This window comes from Rhipicephalus sanguineus, chromosome 11 (genome assembly GCF_013339695.2).
Source record: "Rhipicephalus sanguineus isolate Rsan-2018 chromosome 11, BIME_Rsan_1.4, whole genome shotgun sequence".
In the NCBI taxonomy this organism is placed as follows: domain Eukaryota; kingdom Metazoa; phylum Arthropoda; class Arachnida; order Ixodida; family Ixodidae; genus Rhipicephalus; species Rhipicephalus sanguineus.
The window spans coordinates 21,114,336-21,135,360 of record NC_051186.1 but is presented as its reverse complement, the minus strand read 5'-3'; the positions used below and the strand labels follow the sequence as shown (position 1 = coordinate 21,135,360).

General features: G+C 50.3%; 2 protein-coding genes across 2 annotated transcripts in view; both read right to left on the bottom strand.

Annotated features, from left to right (window-relative positions):
• Positions 1 to 6,207: 6,207 nt before the first annotated feature.
• LOC119374908 (uncharacterized) lies at positions 6,208 to 7,110 on the bottom strand. The gene has a single exon (XM_037645111.1). It carries the CDS (start codon positions 7,108 to 7,110, stop codon positions 6,208 to 6,210), a length of 903 nt encoding a protein of 300 aa, XP_037501039.1.
• A 2,652-nt stretch (positions 7,111 to 9,762) lies between these two features.
• The window catches only part of LOC119375531 (L-asparaginase), a 42,138-nt gene continuing 30,875 nt past the window's right edge, over positions 9,763 to 21,025 (bottom strand). The window contains exon 7 of the mRNA XM_037645726.2: positions 9,763 to 9,968. Within this exon, the coding sequence (XP_037501654.1) occupies positions 9,778 to 9,968 (191 nt within the window). The 3' untranslated portion in view covers positions 9,763 to 9,777. The remainder of the gene's footprint in view (positions 9,969 to 21,025) is intronic.

Sequence of the window (21,025 nt, the reverse complement as noted above, 5' to 3'; positions counted from 1 at the left end):
GGGCAGCAGCAGGCACGCATGCTCCCTGCTCATCCTCCTCGCGTGCCAAGGAAGTGCACTCTGTCAGTAGGAGTGACGGGCTGACAGATGGAACGTAAGCAAAGGAAAGAGCAAACAAGCAAGGGCCACATTTCGGTCACCAAATGTGTGTAACTCTGCTATTACAACACCATTTCGAATCTCACGTATTTACAGCGAGCATGACACCACAGAGAAAAAGGCGCAGCAAGAAGCTGCTTTTAGGGTAGCAGCAGACACACATGCTCCCTGCTTATCCTCCTCGCGTGCCAAGGAGGTGCAACTCTGTCAGCAGAGTGACCGGGCTGAGAGATGGAACGTAGCAAAGCAAAGAGCGAAATAAGCGAGGGCCGCATTTCGGACATCAAATGTGTGTAACTCTGCTATTACAACACCATTTCGAATCTCACGTATTTACAGCGAGCATGACACCCCAGAGAAAAAGGCGCAGCAAGAAGCTGCTTTTTGGGTAGCAGCAGACACACATGCTCCCTGCTCATCCTCCTTGCGTGCCAACGAAGTGCACTCTGTCAGCAGGAGTGACGGGCTGAGAGATGGAACGTAGCAAAGCAAAGAGCGAAATAAGCGAGGGCTGCATTTCGGTCACCAAATGTGTGTAACTCTGCTATTACAACACCATTTCGAATCTCACGTATTTACAGCGAGCATGACACCACAGAGAAAAAGGCACAAGAGACAGACAGGGTGCTGACTGACAAATGAAATTTATTTAAACCAGCAAGCCTTTGTGGGGTTGCACGCGCAACCCAGTGTCTTCAACATGGCGCCTCAGCTCATGATATGTTTACGCGCGCAGCGGCGAGGGGGGTTGCGTTGGACGAGGGCATTTTCCCACCCCCACTGCCCTTCGCGCACTGCGCTCATTCTGCAGCCGAGATGCCCCGTTCCCTTCTTCCCCTTTTGGGGGGGAGATTCCTCCTCTCAACCCAAGGAATATGCGTCGCTTTCTCGGGGGTCTTCGGTCTTGGGAGGTGTGACTGACGACATTGGACCCAAGCCGTGAGCACCGCCGCCGCCATCAACCCCTGCAGCGCTCCGGCCATGGAGTGCGAACCAGCGCCCCGGACTGGAGTGCAAAAGCCACGCGAGGTGAGATGAGCATTTATCATTCCCTCAACGTGTGCTTGCTATTTGTTAACGGTTGTTTTCCCCAGTAGTGCGGAACACTCCGCCGCTGAGGTTTACTGTTAACTTGATGTGCTACTCTATTCGTTGCAATTGGGATATATGTATCTGAGGTGAATAAACACCTTCAGTTGAAAGACTTGTATCTGTCCCCACTGGCCTGAAACCCGCCGCGGTCGCGACTCAATGCGAACCACGGGATAGGGGGTCACAGCTCTGACTGTTAGGGCTGCTACGTAGTACTAGCAAGAGTGACCGACACTCCTATAGCGCGCGAAGCGATCCAAACGAAGGACAGGTTCGCACGCGCGGCTTGTTGTGTTCATGTTTTATAAAAGAACCCCTACATTTGGCGCCCAACGTGGGGCCAGCAGTGCAACAGAGCGAGTCAGTTTGTGTGTGTGACTGACACCACATGAACGAACCATGGCAGCAAACAGGGCTGACTTACAGCCGTTGCAATTGCTGTCACGGATGCTGCCAATAAGCAACAGTTCGAAGATGCGGTAACGGCTACTGCACATTCGATTCCTGCAGCGAACTTTAGCCAAAGGGAGTAGAAGTAGCACAGAGCAGAGGTATGAGTGGCAGGCTAGCGCGATGGGCACCCCTCCTTCAGCTATACGAATTACTGTTCGCTGAAGAAGGGGAAAGAAAAGCGTGTAGTGGACACACATACGCACACGCTTGTTGTCTGTGAGAAGAGTAACATTACTATTCAACTCACCTTGCCCGACGCCGAGCCTGAGAGCAACGTAACTGCTGCGACGCTCAATGTTATCAGGAGGGGTAACGTTACTACTCATTCTGATAATTTTAAACTCAGCCTGAGAGCAGAGTAACTGCTACAATGCTCGACGACGACGGTCCCAAACGAAGGGCGGACGAGCCAGCTTCGCAGGACGAGAACGCTAACCACTTGGACTGCGTCAGTTTAGTGGAAAGCTTGCTTAGCCGAAGGGAGTTGTCAGAGGCACAGCGGCGGGATATCTTTTGTAAATAGTTTTGCAATTATTGGATGGGCTCCGGGAGCCCCGTGGCGCACGTTGACACAGCTGGTATTGCTGTTAGTGCACGGCGCTCTGAAGCAGCTAGTAACGCTGTGAGCGCGTTTCTTCCTACTTTCAATTCCTACCCGCTGAAAACTGACCACTCCTTGCTAAGATAAATCCCCGCGGAGAAGGATACACGAGTCCTTCAAAGCGGTGATTTCCCGCACGTTGGCACTGCACACTCGTGCATAAGCTCATCGAGGTGTTCACGTGATTCGAATATCCAAAGCAGTTTATAATGCACAATTCGTCCTGATTCTCTGTCGAACTCTTCGTACACTCCTGCGTAGCCTTTGGCATTAAGCGCAGGAGAACGACCACGTAATGTGCCCAGGCAAATCTCATTGAACGTGGGAGCCGCAACATCAAGCACATGCTTGTTGAAATTGCGGGGACGCACAATTGCTCTCAGGGCTACTGTGAGCCCGCTCGACTGGCTTTACCCCCGCCACCCTCAATCTTTGAAGGAAGCTGCCAAATGCCGTAGAACATACTCTACAGGAATGCAGCACGGCACTGGTTGCTTCGTCAGCACGCGCTGATTATGCACCTTGGCTGCGCGCGAAAGTGACGAAGGCTTTGTGCAAAGCGCGACGAAACCTGAGCACTGCTCGTGCGGAGCAGAAAGCGCAGTATGACCGCTCTCATCAGGACGTTCAGTAAAAAGTGGGCGACCTGGTGTTGGAGCGCAATCATGTCCTAAGCGATGCCAGCAAGAAGTACTCAGCTTCTCTGGCACCGAAGTGGATAGTACTGTACCGGGTAGGGGAGACTGTCTCTTCTCTCGCGTACAAGCTGACGGACTTGACGCTAAGACCGATCAGCGGACCGGTGCACGTTTGTGATCTCAAACCCTACTATAACAGAGGGAACGAGTGGCCCAAGGGAAACGCTCCCCTGTGCCCGCAGGCAGTAGCATCCGAGGGCACGGCTCAACGTACGAGCTCAGTGCGACGTTACAGCTTGCGATCTCGGCAGAACTAACTCTGTCCGGTTCGTACGGGCTTTATTGTGCGTGACATCGGACGGGACGCTCCTCTGATATCTAGCATGCAGCCTTCGAGAGCGAGCACGCGCTTGCTCTTTCAGAGAGTAAGAGAGGGGCTAACTTATTGTTCGAGTCGCAGATCACCCATCGGCAGCATTTCAACAACAGCCAAACCGAAACGACCGTTTTCGCCAGCAGATGCCCCAAAGGCCGGTACTTTCAACTCATGCATTCCACAGCCACGGCTGCTTTTCATCCAGCGGCTGTGCCACAGCAGAGAGCGGCGACACCAAAGCCTGTAGCAACACCCAAGGTCAAGGCGAAATGAAAAAACAGCAAAACAGCTTCTGGTCCCGAATGGCCTCGGTGGAGAAGAATTCACGGAACCACCGCACAGCCCGACGAAGAGCTGCAGACCCGGCAACCGAACTTCGGAGTGCACCCGCGGCACGAGCATTGTATCCCACTGTGCAAAGGGGTGGCAGCCGGATAGCCGCAGGCATCAAGAAAATTTCGCCTCCAAACGTCTTAGAAGAAAAGAGCAAGAGAGAAAACAAAGGGCGGGAGGAGCAAAGACCAGGAGAATCAAGAGGACGAGGCCGCAGGAGCAGAGCGGACCCCAGCTGAGCAACAAGTGGGGTCGGCGCCTTCTTTGCTGCTTTGAGTGCCGATAGTCCCAGAGCAGCGGAGGCGTGTGACACGGAGAAATCTTCAAAAAGAAAAACGAACCATTCCACCACAAGCGAACCTCTATCATCGGCACGGCCACCAGAATGGAGCTCAAAGCCAGGTTCCCCCTTTCAACAACACGGGCCCGCGAAGCCCGAGCAAGCGATCGACGCCAGAGGCAGCAAACCCAGTGTCTTCATCGCGGCGCCTCGGCTCATGATATGTTTACCCGCGCCGCGGCGAGGGGGGTTGCGTTGGACGGGGGCATTTTGCCACCCCCGCTGCCATTCGCACACTGCGCTCATTCTGCAGCCGAGACGGCCCGTTCCCTCCTTTCCCTTTTAGGGGGAGATTCCTCCTCTCAACCCGAGAAACGCGCGTCGCTTTCTTGGGGGCCTCGGGAGTCTTCGGTCTTGGGAGGTGTGACTGACCACATCGGACCCGAGCCGTGAGCACCGCCACCGCCATCAACCCCTGCAGCGCTCTGGCCATGGAGTGCGAACCACCGCCTCGGACCGGAGTGCAAAAGCCACGCGAGGTGAGATGCGGCAGTCTTCTTCGCGCGGACACTCCAATCTCGCTTGCGATGCGATTCGCGTTGCCGCTTGGCGCCACGCGTCAGCTCCCTGGACTCGCTAGCGCTTCTGACGGCGATGCGGTGTGAATTCTCTGCTGCAACGTTCCGTGAACGCGCCCGGCTGGACGACGTCGCCATCATCGTTTCCCTGCCCGAATCTCTCGAAGGGTGTCTTCTTCCTCGATCGGTCTCGCTGTCGCTCGAGCCAGACCTGGAGTAGAAACTTCGCGACTCCCAGCAGCCTCTGCGTTCGTTAGAATCGCGTGCGCCTTGAGACGTGCGCTCCTCCAGTTCTCTTTCCAGGCGCCCGGTTTCATCGGCGGTGTGACCGACCGGCCACGCTGTCTCCACTGAGGTCTGCCCTGTTGAGTACGATCCGGCAGATAATGAGGTCCATCGACGGCGTCGTCTCGGCAATCGCCGTACCGCGTGTGGCCGTAGTCCCGCGAAGACGTGTCGTCGTTGCCGTGGAAGGGCGGCCGGACTCCGAAGCCTCTGCGAGGACCTTGAGCTCCGTCGAAACCACCACCGCTTCCTCCTTGAAGAACGCGAGGATATCTTGGTGGTATTGCCGTCTGAAGGGCGCAGCCTCTGAAGAAAGGCCGGAGTTGTGACGGGGGGCCGCCGCGGTTGCACTGCGGAAATGCTGAACTTCTTTCGCGTTCCGTGGTGCCCTGAACGGTCCAGCCGAACTTGGTTTCCATGGCCGTCAGGTTGCTGGTTAAATGATCAACCTTTCCAGTCGCGACCTTCCAGTAGACGTCGGAACCAAGTAATACGCTTACTTCCTGTGGGTGCCATGTGTCGGGATGAAAGTTGTCTGCTGCATCATAGTTCTTGTCACACAAAGGCTGCAAAATATCAGTGCTGAGCGGCGGGCTTGTAACTGCACACACTTCGGGGACCTCCAAGGCCTCCACGGTTACCGCTATGTCCCTACGTTGGCCTCGTAAAGTCAAAGCTACCCGTCGACTGCGCATTACTTCGCGGGGCTTCGAGTGGCCGAACGTCACCAAGGAAAGTTCTTTGGTTCCAATAACCGGGCATCTGAGGTCCTTTGAGACATCCGCTCAAATGAATGTGCGCTGGCTACCGCTGTCAAGAAGAATGCGCACGAGACGCTTTTGGGACCCGCACTCGATCCAGACTCGTCCTGTTTGGAGAAGAACGGCGTTGATTCCGCTCAGGGCGCTTGGGGCCGATGTCACTGACGGCGTGTTCGTGCCTCGCCCGGCGATGCGAGGCTCGTCTTGGTTCACTGTTGTCGCGTTTGCACGGGTTGGGGCTGCCGGCGTGAACAATTCACAGAGGATCGTGAGATGTCGTCGGTTGCACTTACTACAGATGATGCTGCGCGCACGTCGGCAAAAACGAGCCATGTGGTTTTGCAAGCCGCAACGGTAGCAGCAACGAGCAGTGCGCAACCGAGCCCGTTTTTCCTCAGCTGAGAGTTGAACGTTGCAGTCCGCGATGGTGTGCTGACAACTGCTGCATAAGGGGCACACCTCTTCCGTAACTGCAACAGATTCGGCAGCAAGTGCGGACACTGTAGGCAAATGTCCCATCGGTGCTGACAGAGGTTTGACATCTTCGGGCAGTAACCGCGAGAAAGCAGACGGTGTTCGTCCTGGCCTGCCTTCCTCTCGAACCTCAATTTGTATGCGCAGGAAGCTTAGCATTTCTGCATCCTGACGAGCTCTTTCTTTGGGGGTCGCTATACTGGACGTATCCTGCACGGCTTCTTTGGACTTCTGCCATTAGAGGATCGCGAGGTCGTCAGGCAGGCACCTCATTAGGACGCGGTTGAGGACCACGTTGTACTGGTCGGGTGAGACGCCCGAACCGGTCAGTGCCGAGACGCGAAATTGTACCTTGTCGTAGAGTAGGCGAAGTTTGTCGACATCTGCCGAAGACTTGACTGGTGGTAGGGCGAGCAGGTGGTCGATGTGCTCGTTGATGAGCAAGTCGCGTCGACCAAATCGCTCCGTCAAGGTCCTGATGGCGATTGCATAATTAACCTCCGTGAGTCTAATGCCTTCGATGGCTCTCTTCGCGGCGCCACTCAAATACGAGAGGAGGTACTTAAATTTCTCAATCGGCAGAAGGTCTTCATTACGGTGGATCGTGGCACTGAAGTGGTCCCAGAAGGTCTGCCAGTCGCGAAGTGCGCCGGAAAATGTAGGTATCTGAAGTTTCGGCAGGACCACTGTGCGATGACGCGGCACGGTTGCTGGGCCGGGTGTCCCCTCTGTTACACGAGGTGCAGCGTCAGTGACCTCGGTATGCGCTGAGCTGCCGGCCCCAGCGACATCGGCGTTCAGTAACGTAGCCTCGGGCCTTGAAGTCCTCGTTGCCGTCGCTGTGTTGGCGTGTTCGCGCAGGAAGAAGCGCGCTCGAGACACGGCATAGGACACCTTCCGGTCGTAGTCTTCCGCGGCCTCGAGCTCTTCGTCGTAAGCGTCATCATCGGTGGCGTCGAGGATTTGCTTGTTGAGGTTGCCGAGCTCGACGTTCTTCTGAGTCAGGTATGTAACGTGCGAATCAACTTGCGCGGCATCGGGAGCCGTGGCCTGAAGTTCGTCGGTCAGGAGCGTAATGGTTCGTGTGACGCTGGCCCTGACGACGCCGCGGTTCTTGCGGAGCCGCTCCAACGATGCCATGGAAGCTGGAAGTCTAGGAAGGGCGATGACCGGGGTGTTTTCGGCACCAGAAAGAATGTCCCGTAATTAATACCCGAGCCCTAGACCAAGCATTCTATCTCTTTATTCCACTGCTCGTGTCTACGTCTTCTTTCTTCTCTTTGTCCTCCTGCTTGTTGCCGTGAGGCCGCAATCGTCCGCAACACCTTTTATACTTACTGGTGACCAGAAAGAAAAACGTACAACATGTGCGGACTGAGCATTAGGGCCCGCGGAAAACTGGCATGCATCAAATTTCACAATCAAGGTCTTTGATTGCATTTTGGGGCAGTGCTACTGAGGGTGTGCTTATACACGTCCGGCAATCTTGTAATCATACGTGCCTCCTGTATCTCTCTTGTTAGGGCATCACGGTGTTGTTCTATGACATCGCAATCTGTGTACATTGGTACTCAGGGTTCACTGTCATTGTCTTCTGTAAGGCAATCACTGCAACGTTCAGCCACATAGCCACAAGTGGCTATGCATGCGACATCGTCATAGTGCTCTTTTAATCTTTGGTTCAGGCACTGACCGGTTTTCCCTATGCGACACAGAGCGCTCTGTCTGCTTTGTGTGCCTTTTTCTCTGTGGTGTCATTCATGCTGTAAATATAAAAGCTAAACATCAACTCGCCCAACACAATGTATCGTGGAACACCATTTTGAAAAATTCTCGTGGCTATGCGTTTGTTGTAGACTCGTGCACGACTGCAACACCACAACTAAATTTCGATCTCTACACTCCATCTCACCACTACCGTTCATCACTACCAAGGCTACGGGGTGTAAGCAAGCCACCCACTTGCGCAGCAAAACATAATTCCAGATATAATTGCTTCACAATTGGCAGGGTTGAGACATCTGCGCTTGTTTGGCACGTGTTATGTCACATCGATGCGTGATATGTTTATTCTTCTCCGAACTGATGTCGTGTACCTTTAACTACTGTATCAGTAACCACCGTTAACTGTGGTTACAAATCAACATGGCAGCACCCATAGATGCGACTGCCTGCTTCGACCCAAACTTGCACTTGCTGTATGCCCATTGTGCTGGAAGCAGCAAATAAACGGTGAAATGAGCTATCGCTTTGTGCCATCTCACGCTGAAAACAAAGCATAAGGCACAGTTTGCCGTTATTTGCGAGATCAGCTGTTTGTTTTGCCATGCCTGCTAAGTCTAACGCGCCGAGAATTTGATAACAGTTCATGACATTAGTGCAATATAGTCACAAATACATTCGAAGTGTCAGCACATACCGTATTTTCCGGTGTATAAGTCGCACCTTTGTATAAGACGCACCCCCTACTTTTTACGACTTTCGAAAGAAAAAATGATATATAAGACGCACCTTTGTATAAGACGCATCTATTTTTAACTCAGTCGACATGATAAAACACAATGACCCACGCAGAGTACATTGATTGCGAAATGCGTAGTCACGCACGGCACTGAATATCTGTAAGCAGCAGTTTTATTAAGGCGCAGAAAACCACTATTTATTCTACTGGATTTGAAGCCACATCCTCCGGCGCACTGTCAAAAGTTCTTCCGCCTCGGTTGGCAGCATCGCTGGGTTGCCGTCGTCAGCCTCTGAGTAACTTTTACGCAGCATTGTAAGCACCTTGAAGCACATCGTTGGCACTGCCTGTACTATGGTGGCTACCATACCTTCAGGGCATTACCAGACTTGGCGAGAACACATAAACAACGAACGCGCCGCACGGTTATCACACGATCGTCGGATACCACCTACACACGCATACAAAACGCAAATGGCGACCGGAAGCCGGAAGCTGCGACTACTGCTGGACTGCAGCGACGTCTCACACGGAAACTGATGATGATGATAATGAAGTGGTACTTTCGCTTTTGCAACTGATATTGTGGGCGCTACAACGTTACAATGGACCGTTGTGGTGCTCTTTTTTATTTATTGCCTCAGTTCTGTGGGTTTAATTCTTCGTTTAAGAACAAACAATTCAAACAGTACAATGGGGCACGCGACAGTGGTGGCTTTTATTGCGGCCGTAATCTCCGTGGTCGCCGCGCTGCTTGAACAGCAAGTAGCTGACATCTAAGATCGCAGCCGCTTCATTGTTACAACAAAATTACATATATATTTTTACGAATGCTCTCGAGCTCAGTTTATCGTACTCATAAATTAAATATAAACAAATTGGTCTCGCAGAATCACGTAACTTTTTGCGTATATAAGACGCACCGTTGTATAAGACGCACCAGCGAAAATCTAGGAAAAAAGGTGCGTCTTATACACCGGAAAATACGGTACATCTGAAGCAAATACAGTGTCAGTTCATAACTTAAGGGCCACACAGCACATGATGACGACTCGATAAATTCGAAGCAGAGGGCACCAGCTGTGGTGGGTGCAGCCATTTTTTTAGCAACGCCGTCTGTTCACTTTACTCGCCCTACGCGAGCAGACGCCAGGGAAGCACTGGGCAGACAGCGCGACGCGGATGAATACATGTGGGAGGCTAATCGCCCTTCCTATTGGCTAAGGGGCCCTGTAGCCTTCACAGTGCTGAAGCGAACTTCTGAGATGGAGTATAGGTGGTGTAAAGGCCCTTTAACAGCCCATCTCTGCAGCGTTGCATAAAGCCAAAAGTCCACGTGCCACTGATCACACCTGCCATTTACAAAGCCAGAGCAAGTATTTTTTTCTCGTTCTTGCGTTCATCAAAAGGAGGCACGCACACACCACTTCAACGGTGATGCTGGGGAAGAGACGAAGGAGGCCAACGTTGCGGTTCAGCTTGGAGTGCACACGAAACTTCTCCATGGTGTTCTGCTGGAACACGGCTCTCCAGTTGACTGCATCAAGAACAAAAGGCACACAGTGACGACGCACACTCGTTCATGGACTTGGCAGAATGACCCACCACATGCGCTTGCAAAACCAGCATCTCCTGTGAGCAGCATGCAAGGACAAAGGCCACATTAAAAACAATGCCTAGTGGCTTCCTTTTTACTAATACTCACGGTAGATGGCAAAATGGACAGCTTCATGAAGACAGCATCAGTTCTTAAGGGTGTTCTCCAGAACACCTCTGGGAAACACTCGCTGGGAACAATGCCCCTCGTGATGGAAAGAAGGAGGAGATAAGGAGCACTTCCACAACCAACACAGCCGTGTCTGCTTCTCACAGTGAAGAAAGTGCAACAAGCCACGCATTCCTGTTCTCTCTCCGAGCAGTGCAACCCGTGGTGGTGCTTCGTGTGCTGTTAAGTGAACTGCCCAAGCAGAGACTGGAATACTGTTGCACTCAAATTTCACATTATGAACTACCGTAATTGCCGGGTACTTTTCTTTCTTCTTCTTTTTTTCCTTCAGGGGCAAGACTTCATTCGCCGCTTTGTGTTGTTCATGCATTTCCTCGTAGCTGTCCCCACATGTGTCAAACCTGTTAGAAAGCACCCTGCGAAACCAATGACATATTTGGCAAGGTTCTTTTGTCGCTGGGGGCTACTGGGCATTCGAACAAGCTACAATGGCGCCGGCAACCCAATCACTCAAACATATTAGTCTTACTACTAAACCCAAAAAGAATGTTAAGCTCTTTTTGCATGTGCACCTAATAGTAAAAAAACATGGCTGATCCCTCCATCATAGAAATCGGTATAACACGAAAGTGAAACGTGTGTTCACCGAGGTAGTGGAGCGTTTATTGTGCATTGTTTTGCCGCAAGGGCAAAGCAATGAATGCGATGGCCACAAATTGGAATGTCACGCGAAGAACAGCAAGCAACTCGAAACTTGCAGCGTGTTGCTCAAGCACAAAGGACGCATGAAAAGAACACACACAGGACGAGCACGAACCAACAACTCTCACAGTTGTTACTTCTTTGTGTGTGAGCAGCGCGCTCCTTTCGCAAAAGCGGCCGCTGCAGTGAGCCGCTGCAGTGACCTTCGTGCACTCTGTAACTTCAATGTAACCTTGCGGTCAAAGCACAAGACGTACAAACCACCCCCATCATGAGATAAGCGTGTGCGCACGGGCGACCACGCCCTGTAGGGCAAAGTACAGGTCGGGGCGAGCGTGCATTGCAACGAGCGGGGCGACGACCTTTAAAGCGCACCCATTGCGTCCTTTGCGCCGTCTCGCTGGTGATAACGAAAACAAGTGCTTCCGAGCTCTGTGTACCAGCACCAGTAAATGATGTATATAAATAGCTTGCAGTGAGTATGCTGGAGAACGTAGGCTTTGTGGCCGAGTCGTTTCACTCTGCGTGCTGCGGAACCAGGGGTCGTGGGTTCAATTCCCGGCGACGGAATTTTTTCTTCTAGATTTTTCTTTGTCATCTGTTAGTGTACATTTTACGTCATATCCGTGACGGAAATACATCAGTGAAGTCTTGGTGGGCCCAGGCATAAAACACTTTCATGTCAAAGCAAACATTCTTACAATCACGACAATGAATGTGCAATTGGTAAAGGTCAGAGACTACAGAGACTCATATGGCTCGCACAAGTGGCTTCTTCCAAGAAGCTAGCTGGTCAGTTTGCATGTATGTCCTGTCCTTTATTCCTGCAGGCTATCAGGTGCCCACATGTACGAAATGGGAGCCAGAGAATTAGTAACCCAAATACATTAACGAGATAACGTTAAAGAGCTCGTTTCGCAGAAATTCCGGCGTCGGCCTCGTTGGTTGTGAGTGAAAAATCAGCGTTGTCCATGAATGAAAATTTGAGATAGCTACAAATAAATAAATAATACAAAAATTTTCAGTCCGAGTGAGAATCGAACCGAGGCCTCCTGCATGCCAAGCAGATGTTCTAACACTGAGCCATGCCATTTCTTGAAACTGCTTGACAAAAAAATTCGGCAGATCCCACGCGTGTGGGAATCAGTTTCATGCAAAGTCTTTTATGCCGTCTTTTATGCTCTGAGCCAAGTGTTACGAGGTTGATCGAAGCATTTTTGTCATTGTAGCTGTGTGCACATCGTGGGCTTACCAGGCACGTCGATAACGCTGGCATTTGAAGGGTAACTTGTGGTGCGACGTAACGTCAGCCCTAACGTTAGAGTACTGGAAACAAATAGCGCGAAAGAACGTGGGACTAGCAGAAGAAAGCAACAGGACAAGTGCACACTAACAACTGAACCTTTATTAAAAAACTAATGTATTTATACCAAGCAAACCACGCGTTCACCACGCACGAAACCCACACCTCAGATGTGCGCATCCAGATACCCTATCTCAACTTTGTTCAAAGCAAGAGAAGGCTTTGCCACACAGTTATCACCGCCTTTCTCAATGAAGAAAACTTCCATAAGATCACGTGCCGTCTGGTCACGATGGCGTGCAAGCACTTTTGTATCAGTCAAGACCGGCATGCAACCACAGTCACGGCAGTGCAGGGACAGGTTAGACGACGGCTGCCCTTTCAAAGATAACCGGTGGTCCTGCAAGTGAGCATTCAGACAGCGGCCTGTCTGTCCAATATAATATTTACCGCAAGTGAAGGGCACTTCACACACAACTCCTTTACTGCACGTTAGAGTATATACGTCAGTATTATCGAAAGTAAGTGCACTTTATGGTGCAATCATGTGGATATCATACGTAACTTTCATTAATGTGTGTTCCAACTAAGTGTTCTTTCTTCTCTATCCTACCTCTTATTCCCACCCCACATGTAGCGTAGCCAACCGAGCCAAAGCTTGGTTAACCTCCCTGCCTTTCCTCTTCGTTTCTCTCTGTCTCTCCCTTCAGGGTCGAGCAATGCTTCAATATAGCTTGCTGAATCATAGGAATACAAATATATTGTTTTTAGACCGCTATAACAGCGGAGCGAGCCCACACTGGAACCACACCATTCCCAGGATTTGGGTTCATTTGTGCGTGGCGCCATCTCTTGGCGGTAGCAACGGCATCCTGCCATTATTGAATGGGAAATGGGCGAAAACAAATCGTATGTCTTGAAAAAAGCAAGCTATTAAAAACGACTCGGGGTTCTATACAGTAGAGACCCACTGGAACGTTTTGGTAAAATTGCAGTGTTGCACTACAAAGCCTGTGGCTTCCCAGGACAATTGAACACTGCCCAGTAGAAACGCATGGAGCCCTATTGTAAAATTTTAAAGGGACACTAAAGAGAAACAATGAATTGGTTTAGATTGATAATGTGTGCTCGGAGAACTCTTGTGTAGTTTATTTCACCACCATAGGTTTATTATTAGAGGAGAAAACCAAGTTCAAAGTTTCATTTTTATATTTTGCGCCGAACTTTGTAGTTCGTGACGTAAAATATTTTAAAGAGCATTTAATGTATTTTGGCGCCACTGGCTCGACGAAATTTCCACAAACTCGTTATGTCAAGTCTCTGGCCCCCTCAGAGGACAATGTACTTCGATTTAACCGATTAGGAACTACGTAGGCCCAAGCAGGCGCCGTCAAAAATATGTGACGTCACGGCAAATGGTGCGGGAATTCCAAGGTGGCGTCGCCACCTGTATTTTCTTTTTGCGGGTTTTCTCGCTTATTAAGCGTCTTCTCGCCGCATGCGTGGTGTTTTTGGTATCGTGGAAGACTACTTTACTAATGCGAGAAAAATCGTTTTGCTCTTTAGTGTCCCTTTAAACACTCCGGGAAGCCACACGGTTTGTGGTGCGACAGTGTAATTTTAGCCCTTTGTTTCCCACATACATTCAGCGCAGTGCCCCCAACCGAAAATGATATTTTTCAGACAGTTTTCGTTCAAAGTAATACGTGGAAAAAAAAACCTACAACAATACATATACATTTTAGAAGCATTTCATTACTGCCACGTTTGTTGCAGTTGCCCCGCCACGGTGGTCTAGTGGTTATAGCGCTCGACAGCTGACACGAAGGTCGCGGGATCAAATCCCGGCCGCGGCGGCTGCATTTTCGATGGAGGCGAAAATGTTTGAGGCCCATGTACTTAGATTTAGGTGCCCGTTAAAGAACCCCAGGTGGTCGAAATTTCCGGAGTCCTCCACTACGGCGTCTCTCATAATCATATCTTGGTTTTGGGACGTTAAACCCCAGATATTATTATTATTATAGTTTGCAGCAGTCAGGAATGAGGAGTTGAAAATCGTAGACCATGCATTGAACTCTCAAAAGCTTTCAAGAGGCATGAAAAATTTGAAAGCGGTTGATTTTTTTCTGTATCAACACGTAGATAAGATGTGTTCTTCTCCACAGTTGATCTTGCGATCCTTCTTCACCCAGTGCCATATTCTTTTTGTGTGTGTGTGTGTCTGAGTCGATGTTCAACTTCCTCATCCTCACTGTCTGCGGAGCTTTCGCCATCCGTGCTAGGCAGTCTCTCCGGCAAAATATGCTCTCCTTTGCAATCTGAGCCTTCCAAGCCTTCATCTTCACTTCCGCTTGGATATTAATTTTGAAAGAGAATTTCTTTTATTTTCTCGTCTGTCAACTGTTGCCTCCATAAAGAAAACCCGTTTTAAAGCTTTGAGGTGCTCTAAAACTTCTTTTGCAGTAAATTAACGAAAAAGAAACGGAACTGTGACGCACTGCAAACTTCTGTACACATTTTTAGCCTATCCGGAAGCTGGACTTGGCAGTCCTGAGTGCCACAAACGTGTATGCAAGCCTAAACTGCACATATAGATGACAATAACTAATAATACAAAAATACTACAAACTAGGCTCGTTCCATAGGCTTCGCAAAAAAGAATACAGACATTTATAACTAGATATTACAAGTAATAAGCGAAGAGGAGCATGAACAAGTCAGGAGCTCGCCGTCTTAGCTGGCCGCATGTGGTGTCCATGTTTGCAGTGGAAGAAGTACTCAAGTGCGGTACCTGTAGCGCCATCTATCAGGCGTAAGTGAAAGCTTGCACTTCCACGTTTGTAGCAGCAAGGAATCAGGGGTCCCTTAATAAAATTTTGAGAAAAGAAAATATCAAACAAAACAGCTACAAATGTGGCACCTGGGATATAAAGGGTTAAGAGAATGTTCAAATAAATCTCTACTGTATAGAACCGGGAGTCGTTTTTGACAACTAACTTTTTTCGTCAGATAGAATTTTTTTCGCCTATTTCCCATTCAGTTACGGCAGGCCACTGCAGTCACCGACGAGCGATGGCGGTACATGCGTATGTCCCCAAGTCCTGGTCATGAGACGTTAATCTGATATGACGCCTGTATCGTAGGAGTACATATCTAGAGTGTTTATTGCTTTCTTGTAAAATTAGATAGCCAGCACTACAACCACAATTGACGTTGCACCGACATTACGCCTGCATAGGCTGTTTTTCCAAACAAGTTTATAGACTTGGTGTGGCTCTGCGGTAGAATAGCTGGTTGCCATGCAGAATGCTTGGGTTCGATTCCTGCTGGGATCCTAATTTTTATTCTTTCCATTCGTGGGGTCATGCTGCCCGTGTCGGTTTTTCTTAACGCCCTCGCTTTTGAATTACCAATGTCCGTTCTCGCCGTTCATGGGAAGATATAAACTTTCAATCACCTGTGGCGCATACCCGCTTACCGTGGCCCGTCGTATACAGGTATGTGCCACACGTGTCTAGAGGAAAGGGTTTGACGACGTACGTGACAAGATTTTCATGTTATACGTGTCCTGCCCTGACAGTCATATTCGTCAAATCCTGTTACCCTCACATGCTAATTTTCGTCTACACCAAACTAAGGAGGCAATCATGAGAGCACCCAGACGAAGACGGACGGACGGACGGGCGGGCGGGCAGACAGACGGACAGACAGACAGACAGACAGATAGATAGAAAGATAGATAGATAGATAGATAGATACATAGACAGAAACGCTCAAAGCGCCAAAGGTTCACTAAGAAATGCTCCGCATTTAAAACGCTATAAGAATGTCGTGTATTGGGAGGAGTCTCCTTTACGCACGTACCGTATATATTGCTGATTATAAGTCGACCCCCCAACTTGCAACCCCTTCTAGGGGAAAAAAAAAAGTTGACTCCGAACACAGCCTCATGCTGCGACCATAGCTCACCAATTAGTTTTCCAGAAGAGGGAGTGACGCAAAGAAACATTTATTTGCCCGTGATACATTGCTTACGACTCGTCGTTGCTTGAAAAAAACGCCACGCCTGCGCGGGAAGCGCAGCACAGTCACAGTGAAAGCTGGAAGAGCGGCATTTCTAGAGCCCGTTATAAACTCTCTTGTGGCTACTAATACAAGTACATTAGCAACGTACCCACTACGCCATAAATCATAATTTTTGGGAAGTTGGGAAGCACCCACCACGACATTACTCGTCATTCTGCGGAGAAGCGAGGTACCATCTGTAAGGCATTATGCGCAGTTTCTTGATGCGACGGCTGATGACGATGAAGAATTATGACTGAGCCTTTTGTAATGGGTTGGAAGCTTTAAATGACCCACTAGTTATGTAACTCGCATTGTGTGACGCCCGGTCATTATTTCACTCTCCCACCACGCTTTATAACATACGTTAACGTGAGAAAGAGATAGGGGAATTAACTTTATTGAGACCCCGAGAAAATGGATCATCGGAGCCTTATGGGCTTCCTTGGCAACCAATAGAGGTGCACTTGCGAGGAACCCACTACGCTATAAATCATAATTTTTGTGAAGTAGGGCAATTTTTCGTCATTCTGCGGAGAACCGTGGTACTCGCTAAACACCTGTAAGGCATTATGTGCACTTTGTTGATGCTGTGGCTGATGACGATGAAGAATTATCGCAGAGGCCTTTGTAATGGGTTGGAAGCACTCAACAACCCACTCGCGCAATTTGCATTGTGTGACGCCCGGTTACAGAATTCGAGTTTGTGTGATGCCTGGTTGTTATTTTACTCTTCTACCACACTACATTACATATGTTAATGTGGTTCCTTCCCGACATGAAGCCTGTATAGGGTCTTTTTGCAACGCAGTTTCAAGCACCGGCATGGCCCTGAGGTAGGACACTGGGCTCTCACGCAGAGGGCCCAGGTTCGAACCTCGTTCCATCCTGGAAATTTTTTGTTTCCTTTTTTTTCTTATTTCGTGCGATAGTGATTACGGACACCGGCGGCGGCGGACAACTACGGCGCCAAAAACGGCCGTTGAAATGATCTCATAACAGCTTTCGCTGTAAAAGGACGCAGTCATGGTCATTGCCATCGCGTGAGCCACCGCAGCTGCTCGCCGTCGGAAGGGGTGCCGGTGGTACTGAGATGCCGCACGTGGAAAACGCTGGGCAGACCATGTCAGTTGGCAGTCCATACCAGGCATCGTTGACCCATTGCGCCACTTCACTCAAAGAAGCGCGCTTCAGCTTCCCTGTCGGTGTCTTCGGGTTTTCTTGTCGGAGCCATTCATTGTAGAACACGCACATGTGGTCTTTGAATGGCTTATTGAGCGCCACGTTGAGTGGCTGGAGAATAGGAGTCAGTCCGCCCGGAATGATGACCAGCTCACATCCAGAGACCGCTATCGCTTTCTTCACTCGATCTGTGATGTGGCCGTGGAAGGAGTCCAGGATGAGCATGCTGCGGGGCTTCAACAGTGCGTCCGGGCGCCTGCACCACACGAGACGAAACCATTCGAGGACAGTTTCATTGTTAAAAAACCCTTTTTCGTTCAGCCGCACGATAACTTTCAGTGGAAACTTTCCTTTCTTTAACATCGCTTTCCTTTTGAACCGAAGAAATGGGGGTAGCTTGTGCCCGTCGGCCGTACAACACAACATGACAGTGATACGGTTGTGCATGTTGCCTGTTGTCAGCAGGCGAACCTGGCGCTCCCCTTTTCCGGACATGGTCCTCTTGCTAGGCATGTCAAACCATACAGGAGTCTGGTCGGCATTGCCGATTTGACCCAGCAGGAATGAATGCTTTGCCTTCAGGTTACTCACGTAGCGAAGAAACGCGCACTGTTTTTCTTCGTAGGCTTCGGGCAACCTTTGGCATACAGTTGTGCGTCGTCTTAGGCCATTCCGTTTCATGAAGTTCATGACCCATTTCTTGGATACCTTGAACTCGGTTTGCGGGATGCACATATCCTTTGTGACAGTATATGCTTTTGCTTCAATATCATTGTAGCAAACACTCAGGCTCTTTCCTCAATGGCAGGGCATCGTCTAGACTTCGGTCCGCGAAAGGAACAGTGTGTAGCAGCGCACACGGCGGTCTTGGTCCTTTGTTTTCTCCATTCCCTCACGCACTTTTCCGACACATCGAAATTGCGCCCTGCTGCAACGTTGCTTTCCGACTCTGCGTAGAGGATCGCTTGCCGCTTGAAAGCAGTGCTGTACTGTGTGGTGTCGTGCCAAGCACCACCGCGGGTTCGAGCACTGGGGGCTTCATGCAGGCCGCCGCGTCCTCGTTCGTCCCGCGCCCGTGTACCGTTCGAACTGCTGCGCGCGAGAACTCGGCTCGTCACCGCGAAGGGACGGCGAGCCATCGCATGCAGCGAGGGAGACCCTAGGCGACACTCTCCAAATTAGTGATTTATTAAAGGGATTACAAAGAGATCAATAATTCGACACAGCCAATCGTACGTAACATGATTGCGCAGGACACCAATTAGCTAATACAAGTTAACAAATGTGGCCGCGAATGGCACACCTATAAAACAAGCAAACAAAGAACCAGGTTTGGAGAGCCGACCTACCCTTCAGCCAGCGCTCCCGTGATCGCGCACCCCAGAGGAGAAGAGACGGAACAGACAAAGTAACACTTGAGAGAAACATACAGTGCACGATCGCGAGGCGCCGCCTCGGGACTTCGAGACCGCGGAGGGTAGCGCGCGCCCGCTGAGGCCGGAGCCCCGACAAAACGATGTAACCGCCGGCCGGCGGCGAAGAACAAAGGATCGCCGCCGGCCGGAGCGGCCAAAACGCGTACACACCCTTCGAGGTCCTTAAGTGGTCTCCCCTGAACCTGGTCGCGCGCCCGCCGCTTCTAGGCGAGCGCGAGCCAGGTCCGAATCCCGCCAAAATTGGGCCAATCGGCCACCGTGTTTAACCTTCGAGGGCGGGGTGGCAGCAAAGTGACGGCGATTTATGACTAGCTGCCACCCGTCCGGTCGAGAGGAGAGAGACACGGGAATTCTCCAAGGGAAGATGGCGTCGAGCCACTGGCGCGGACGCCTGAATTCCCACAACTGTTGCTGGCACAGCGGTGGAATCTTGGCGTCCGTTGGGCAGTGTCCCAAATCGCGCACGCCACTGCTCGCAAGCAAAGCGAAATGCAGAAATGGCGAACAGGCATGAGTATAAAAAGACACGAAGACGCTTGAGGGCGCATGTGACTGGTCATGTGGTTTAGTTCCCCGCGAAGTGTTGCCAGTCCACACGGTGCTGCCAGCTTTTCTGTGGAACGCCAATGGTTTGTCAACAAATTGTTTCTATTGTATGAAAACAAAACTGCAGGGCGTATCGCAAGATAAATTCCTCTTTTTTCCATAGAGCATCGTTAGCCCTCTATCAAAGGTTTGAAATTCTGCTTTCGAGACCTTGTTTCCCAAGCAGTTCGCATTAAAGGGACACTAAAGACAAATAACAATCTATGTCAGAGTGAAAGGTCAATGTGTGAGAACGTCTAAAACGTCGTAGTATCAACAGCAGTGCTCTAGTAATCGAGAAACTAAGGTAAATGTAGGACACGATGTGCAGCACAAGTGGGACATTTTGGAAATGATCCCGATGACGTCAAAGAGTCCTGAGTACAATTAACCACTACTAATTGAACTAATTGCAATAAAAAAAAGAACCTTCCGTGCATCACGAGATGTAATAAAATGCTGCTTGTTCGTTTCTGTTTGATTAATGGAAAAAAGAACCTCTTGGCGCTACCATGGGGAACGGCGTGAGTGGTTCAGAAGTTCCGTTTTCGCCGAGCTGCACGTCTCAGTGGTAGTTTCGGTATCGCGTACTACTGCGTATGCTTGGCTGTTGTTATTTTCGCCCTGTCGATACTCTACTTCTGCTGCTGCTGGCCAAGCTAAGCTCCGTTACAGTGAACTATACAGTTTCAGAGTGGCCCGTGGCTGCGTCTTGGCAAAGTTGATGGTCGCTGTTGTGCAAGAAACCGTAGCTTCGGCGGCCGGGCAGTAAAGGCGGGCAACGTTGGGCACGGCAACTGCTACGTCAGAAGGTCCGTTCAGGTGGGTGATTTGAAGTGCGCTAACGCTGTGCGGACTACTAAAACTTGATTTTCTTTCAAAATAGGCATTTCCTTGGCACGAAACAAGCACTATGAGGTTTCTGTAACGCTATTGCAACTATCAATGTCGACTTAATACAGTAGAACCCCGCTGTTACGTTCCTCACTGCTGCGTTTTCCCGGCTGTTACGTCGTTTTCCGCCGGTCCCGGCATAGCTCCCATAGGATACAATGTATTGGGAACCCCGCTGTTACGTCGTAACTGTCGGACCGTTCCCGTAAGATACGTCGCGAAGTGCGCCCGGAGCCGACCGAGTGACTACCAAAGAGAGCGGCCATGGTGCATTTTCACGCAGCTTGGCCTCGTTTGACCGTAATATTAGCCGCATGAGAGGCGCAAGCAACAGAATCTTTCAATTGATGCAAACAAAAGCATGGCCTTCGAGATTCAAATTGCAAAGATGGCGTCTATGACGTAACTGCTCGCGAAAGCAAGGCCTTCGAGATTGGCATTTACTATTGACAAAAGCATAGCCTCCGAGATTTGCATTGCACAAACATGGCGTGTATGACGTAATTGCTTGCGAAAGCAAGGCCTTCGAGATTGGCATTCACTTCTGCCATCGCGTTGGCGTAGACTCATCATCATCGTTATTTGTCGGAGAACGGGAGGAGTTCGAGCTGGTTGGAGCTCGCACGGTCGTGCGTGCGGTTCGCGGTCGGACTCGCCGCGCCGGTCGTGATTGCGTGTGCTTAGTTCTTTCATGCCTACAG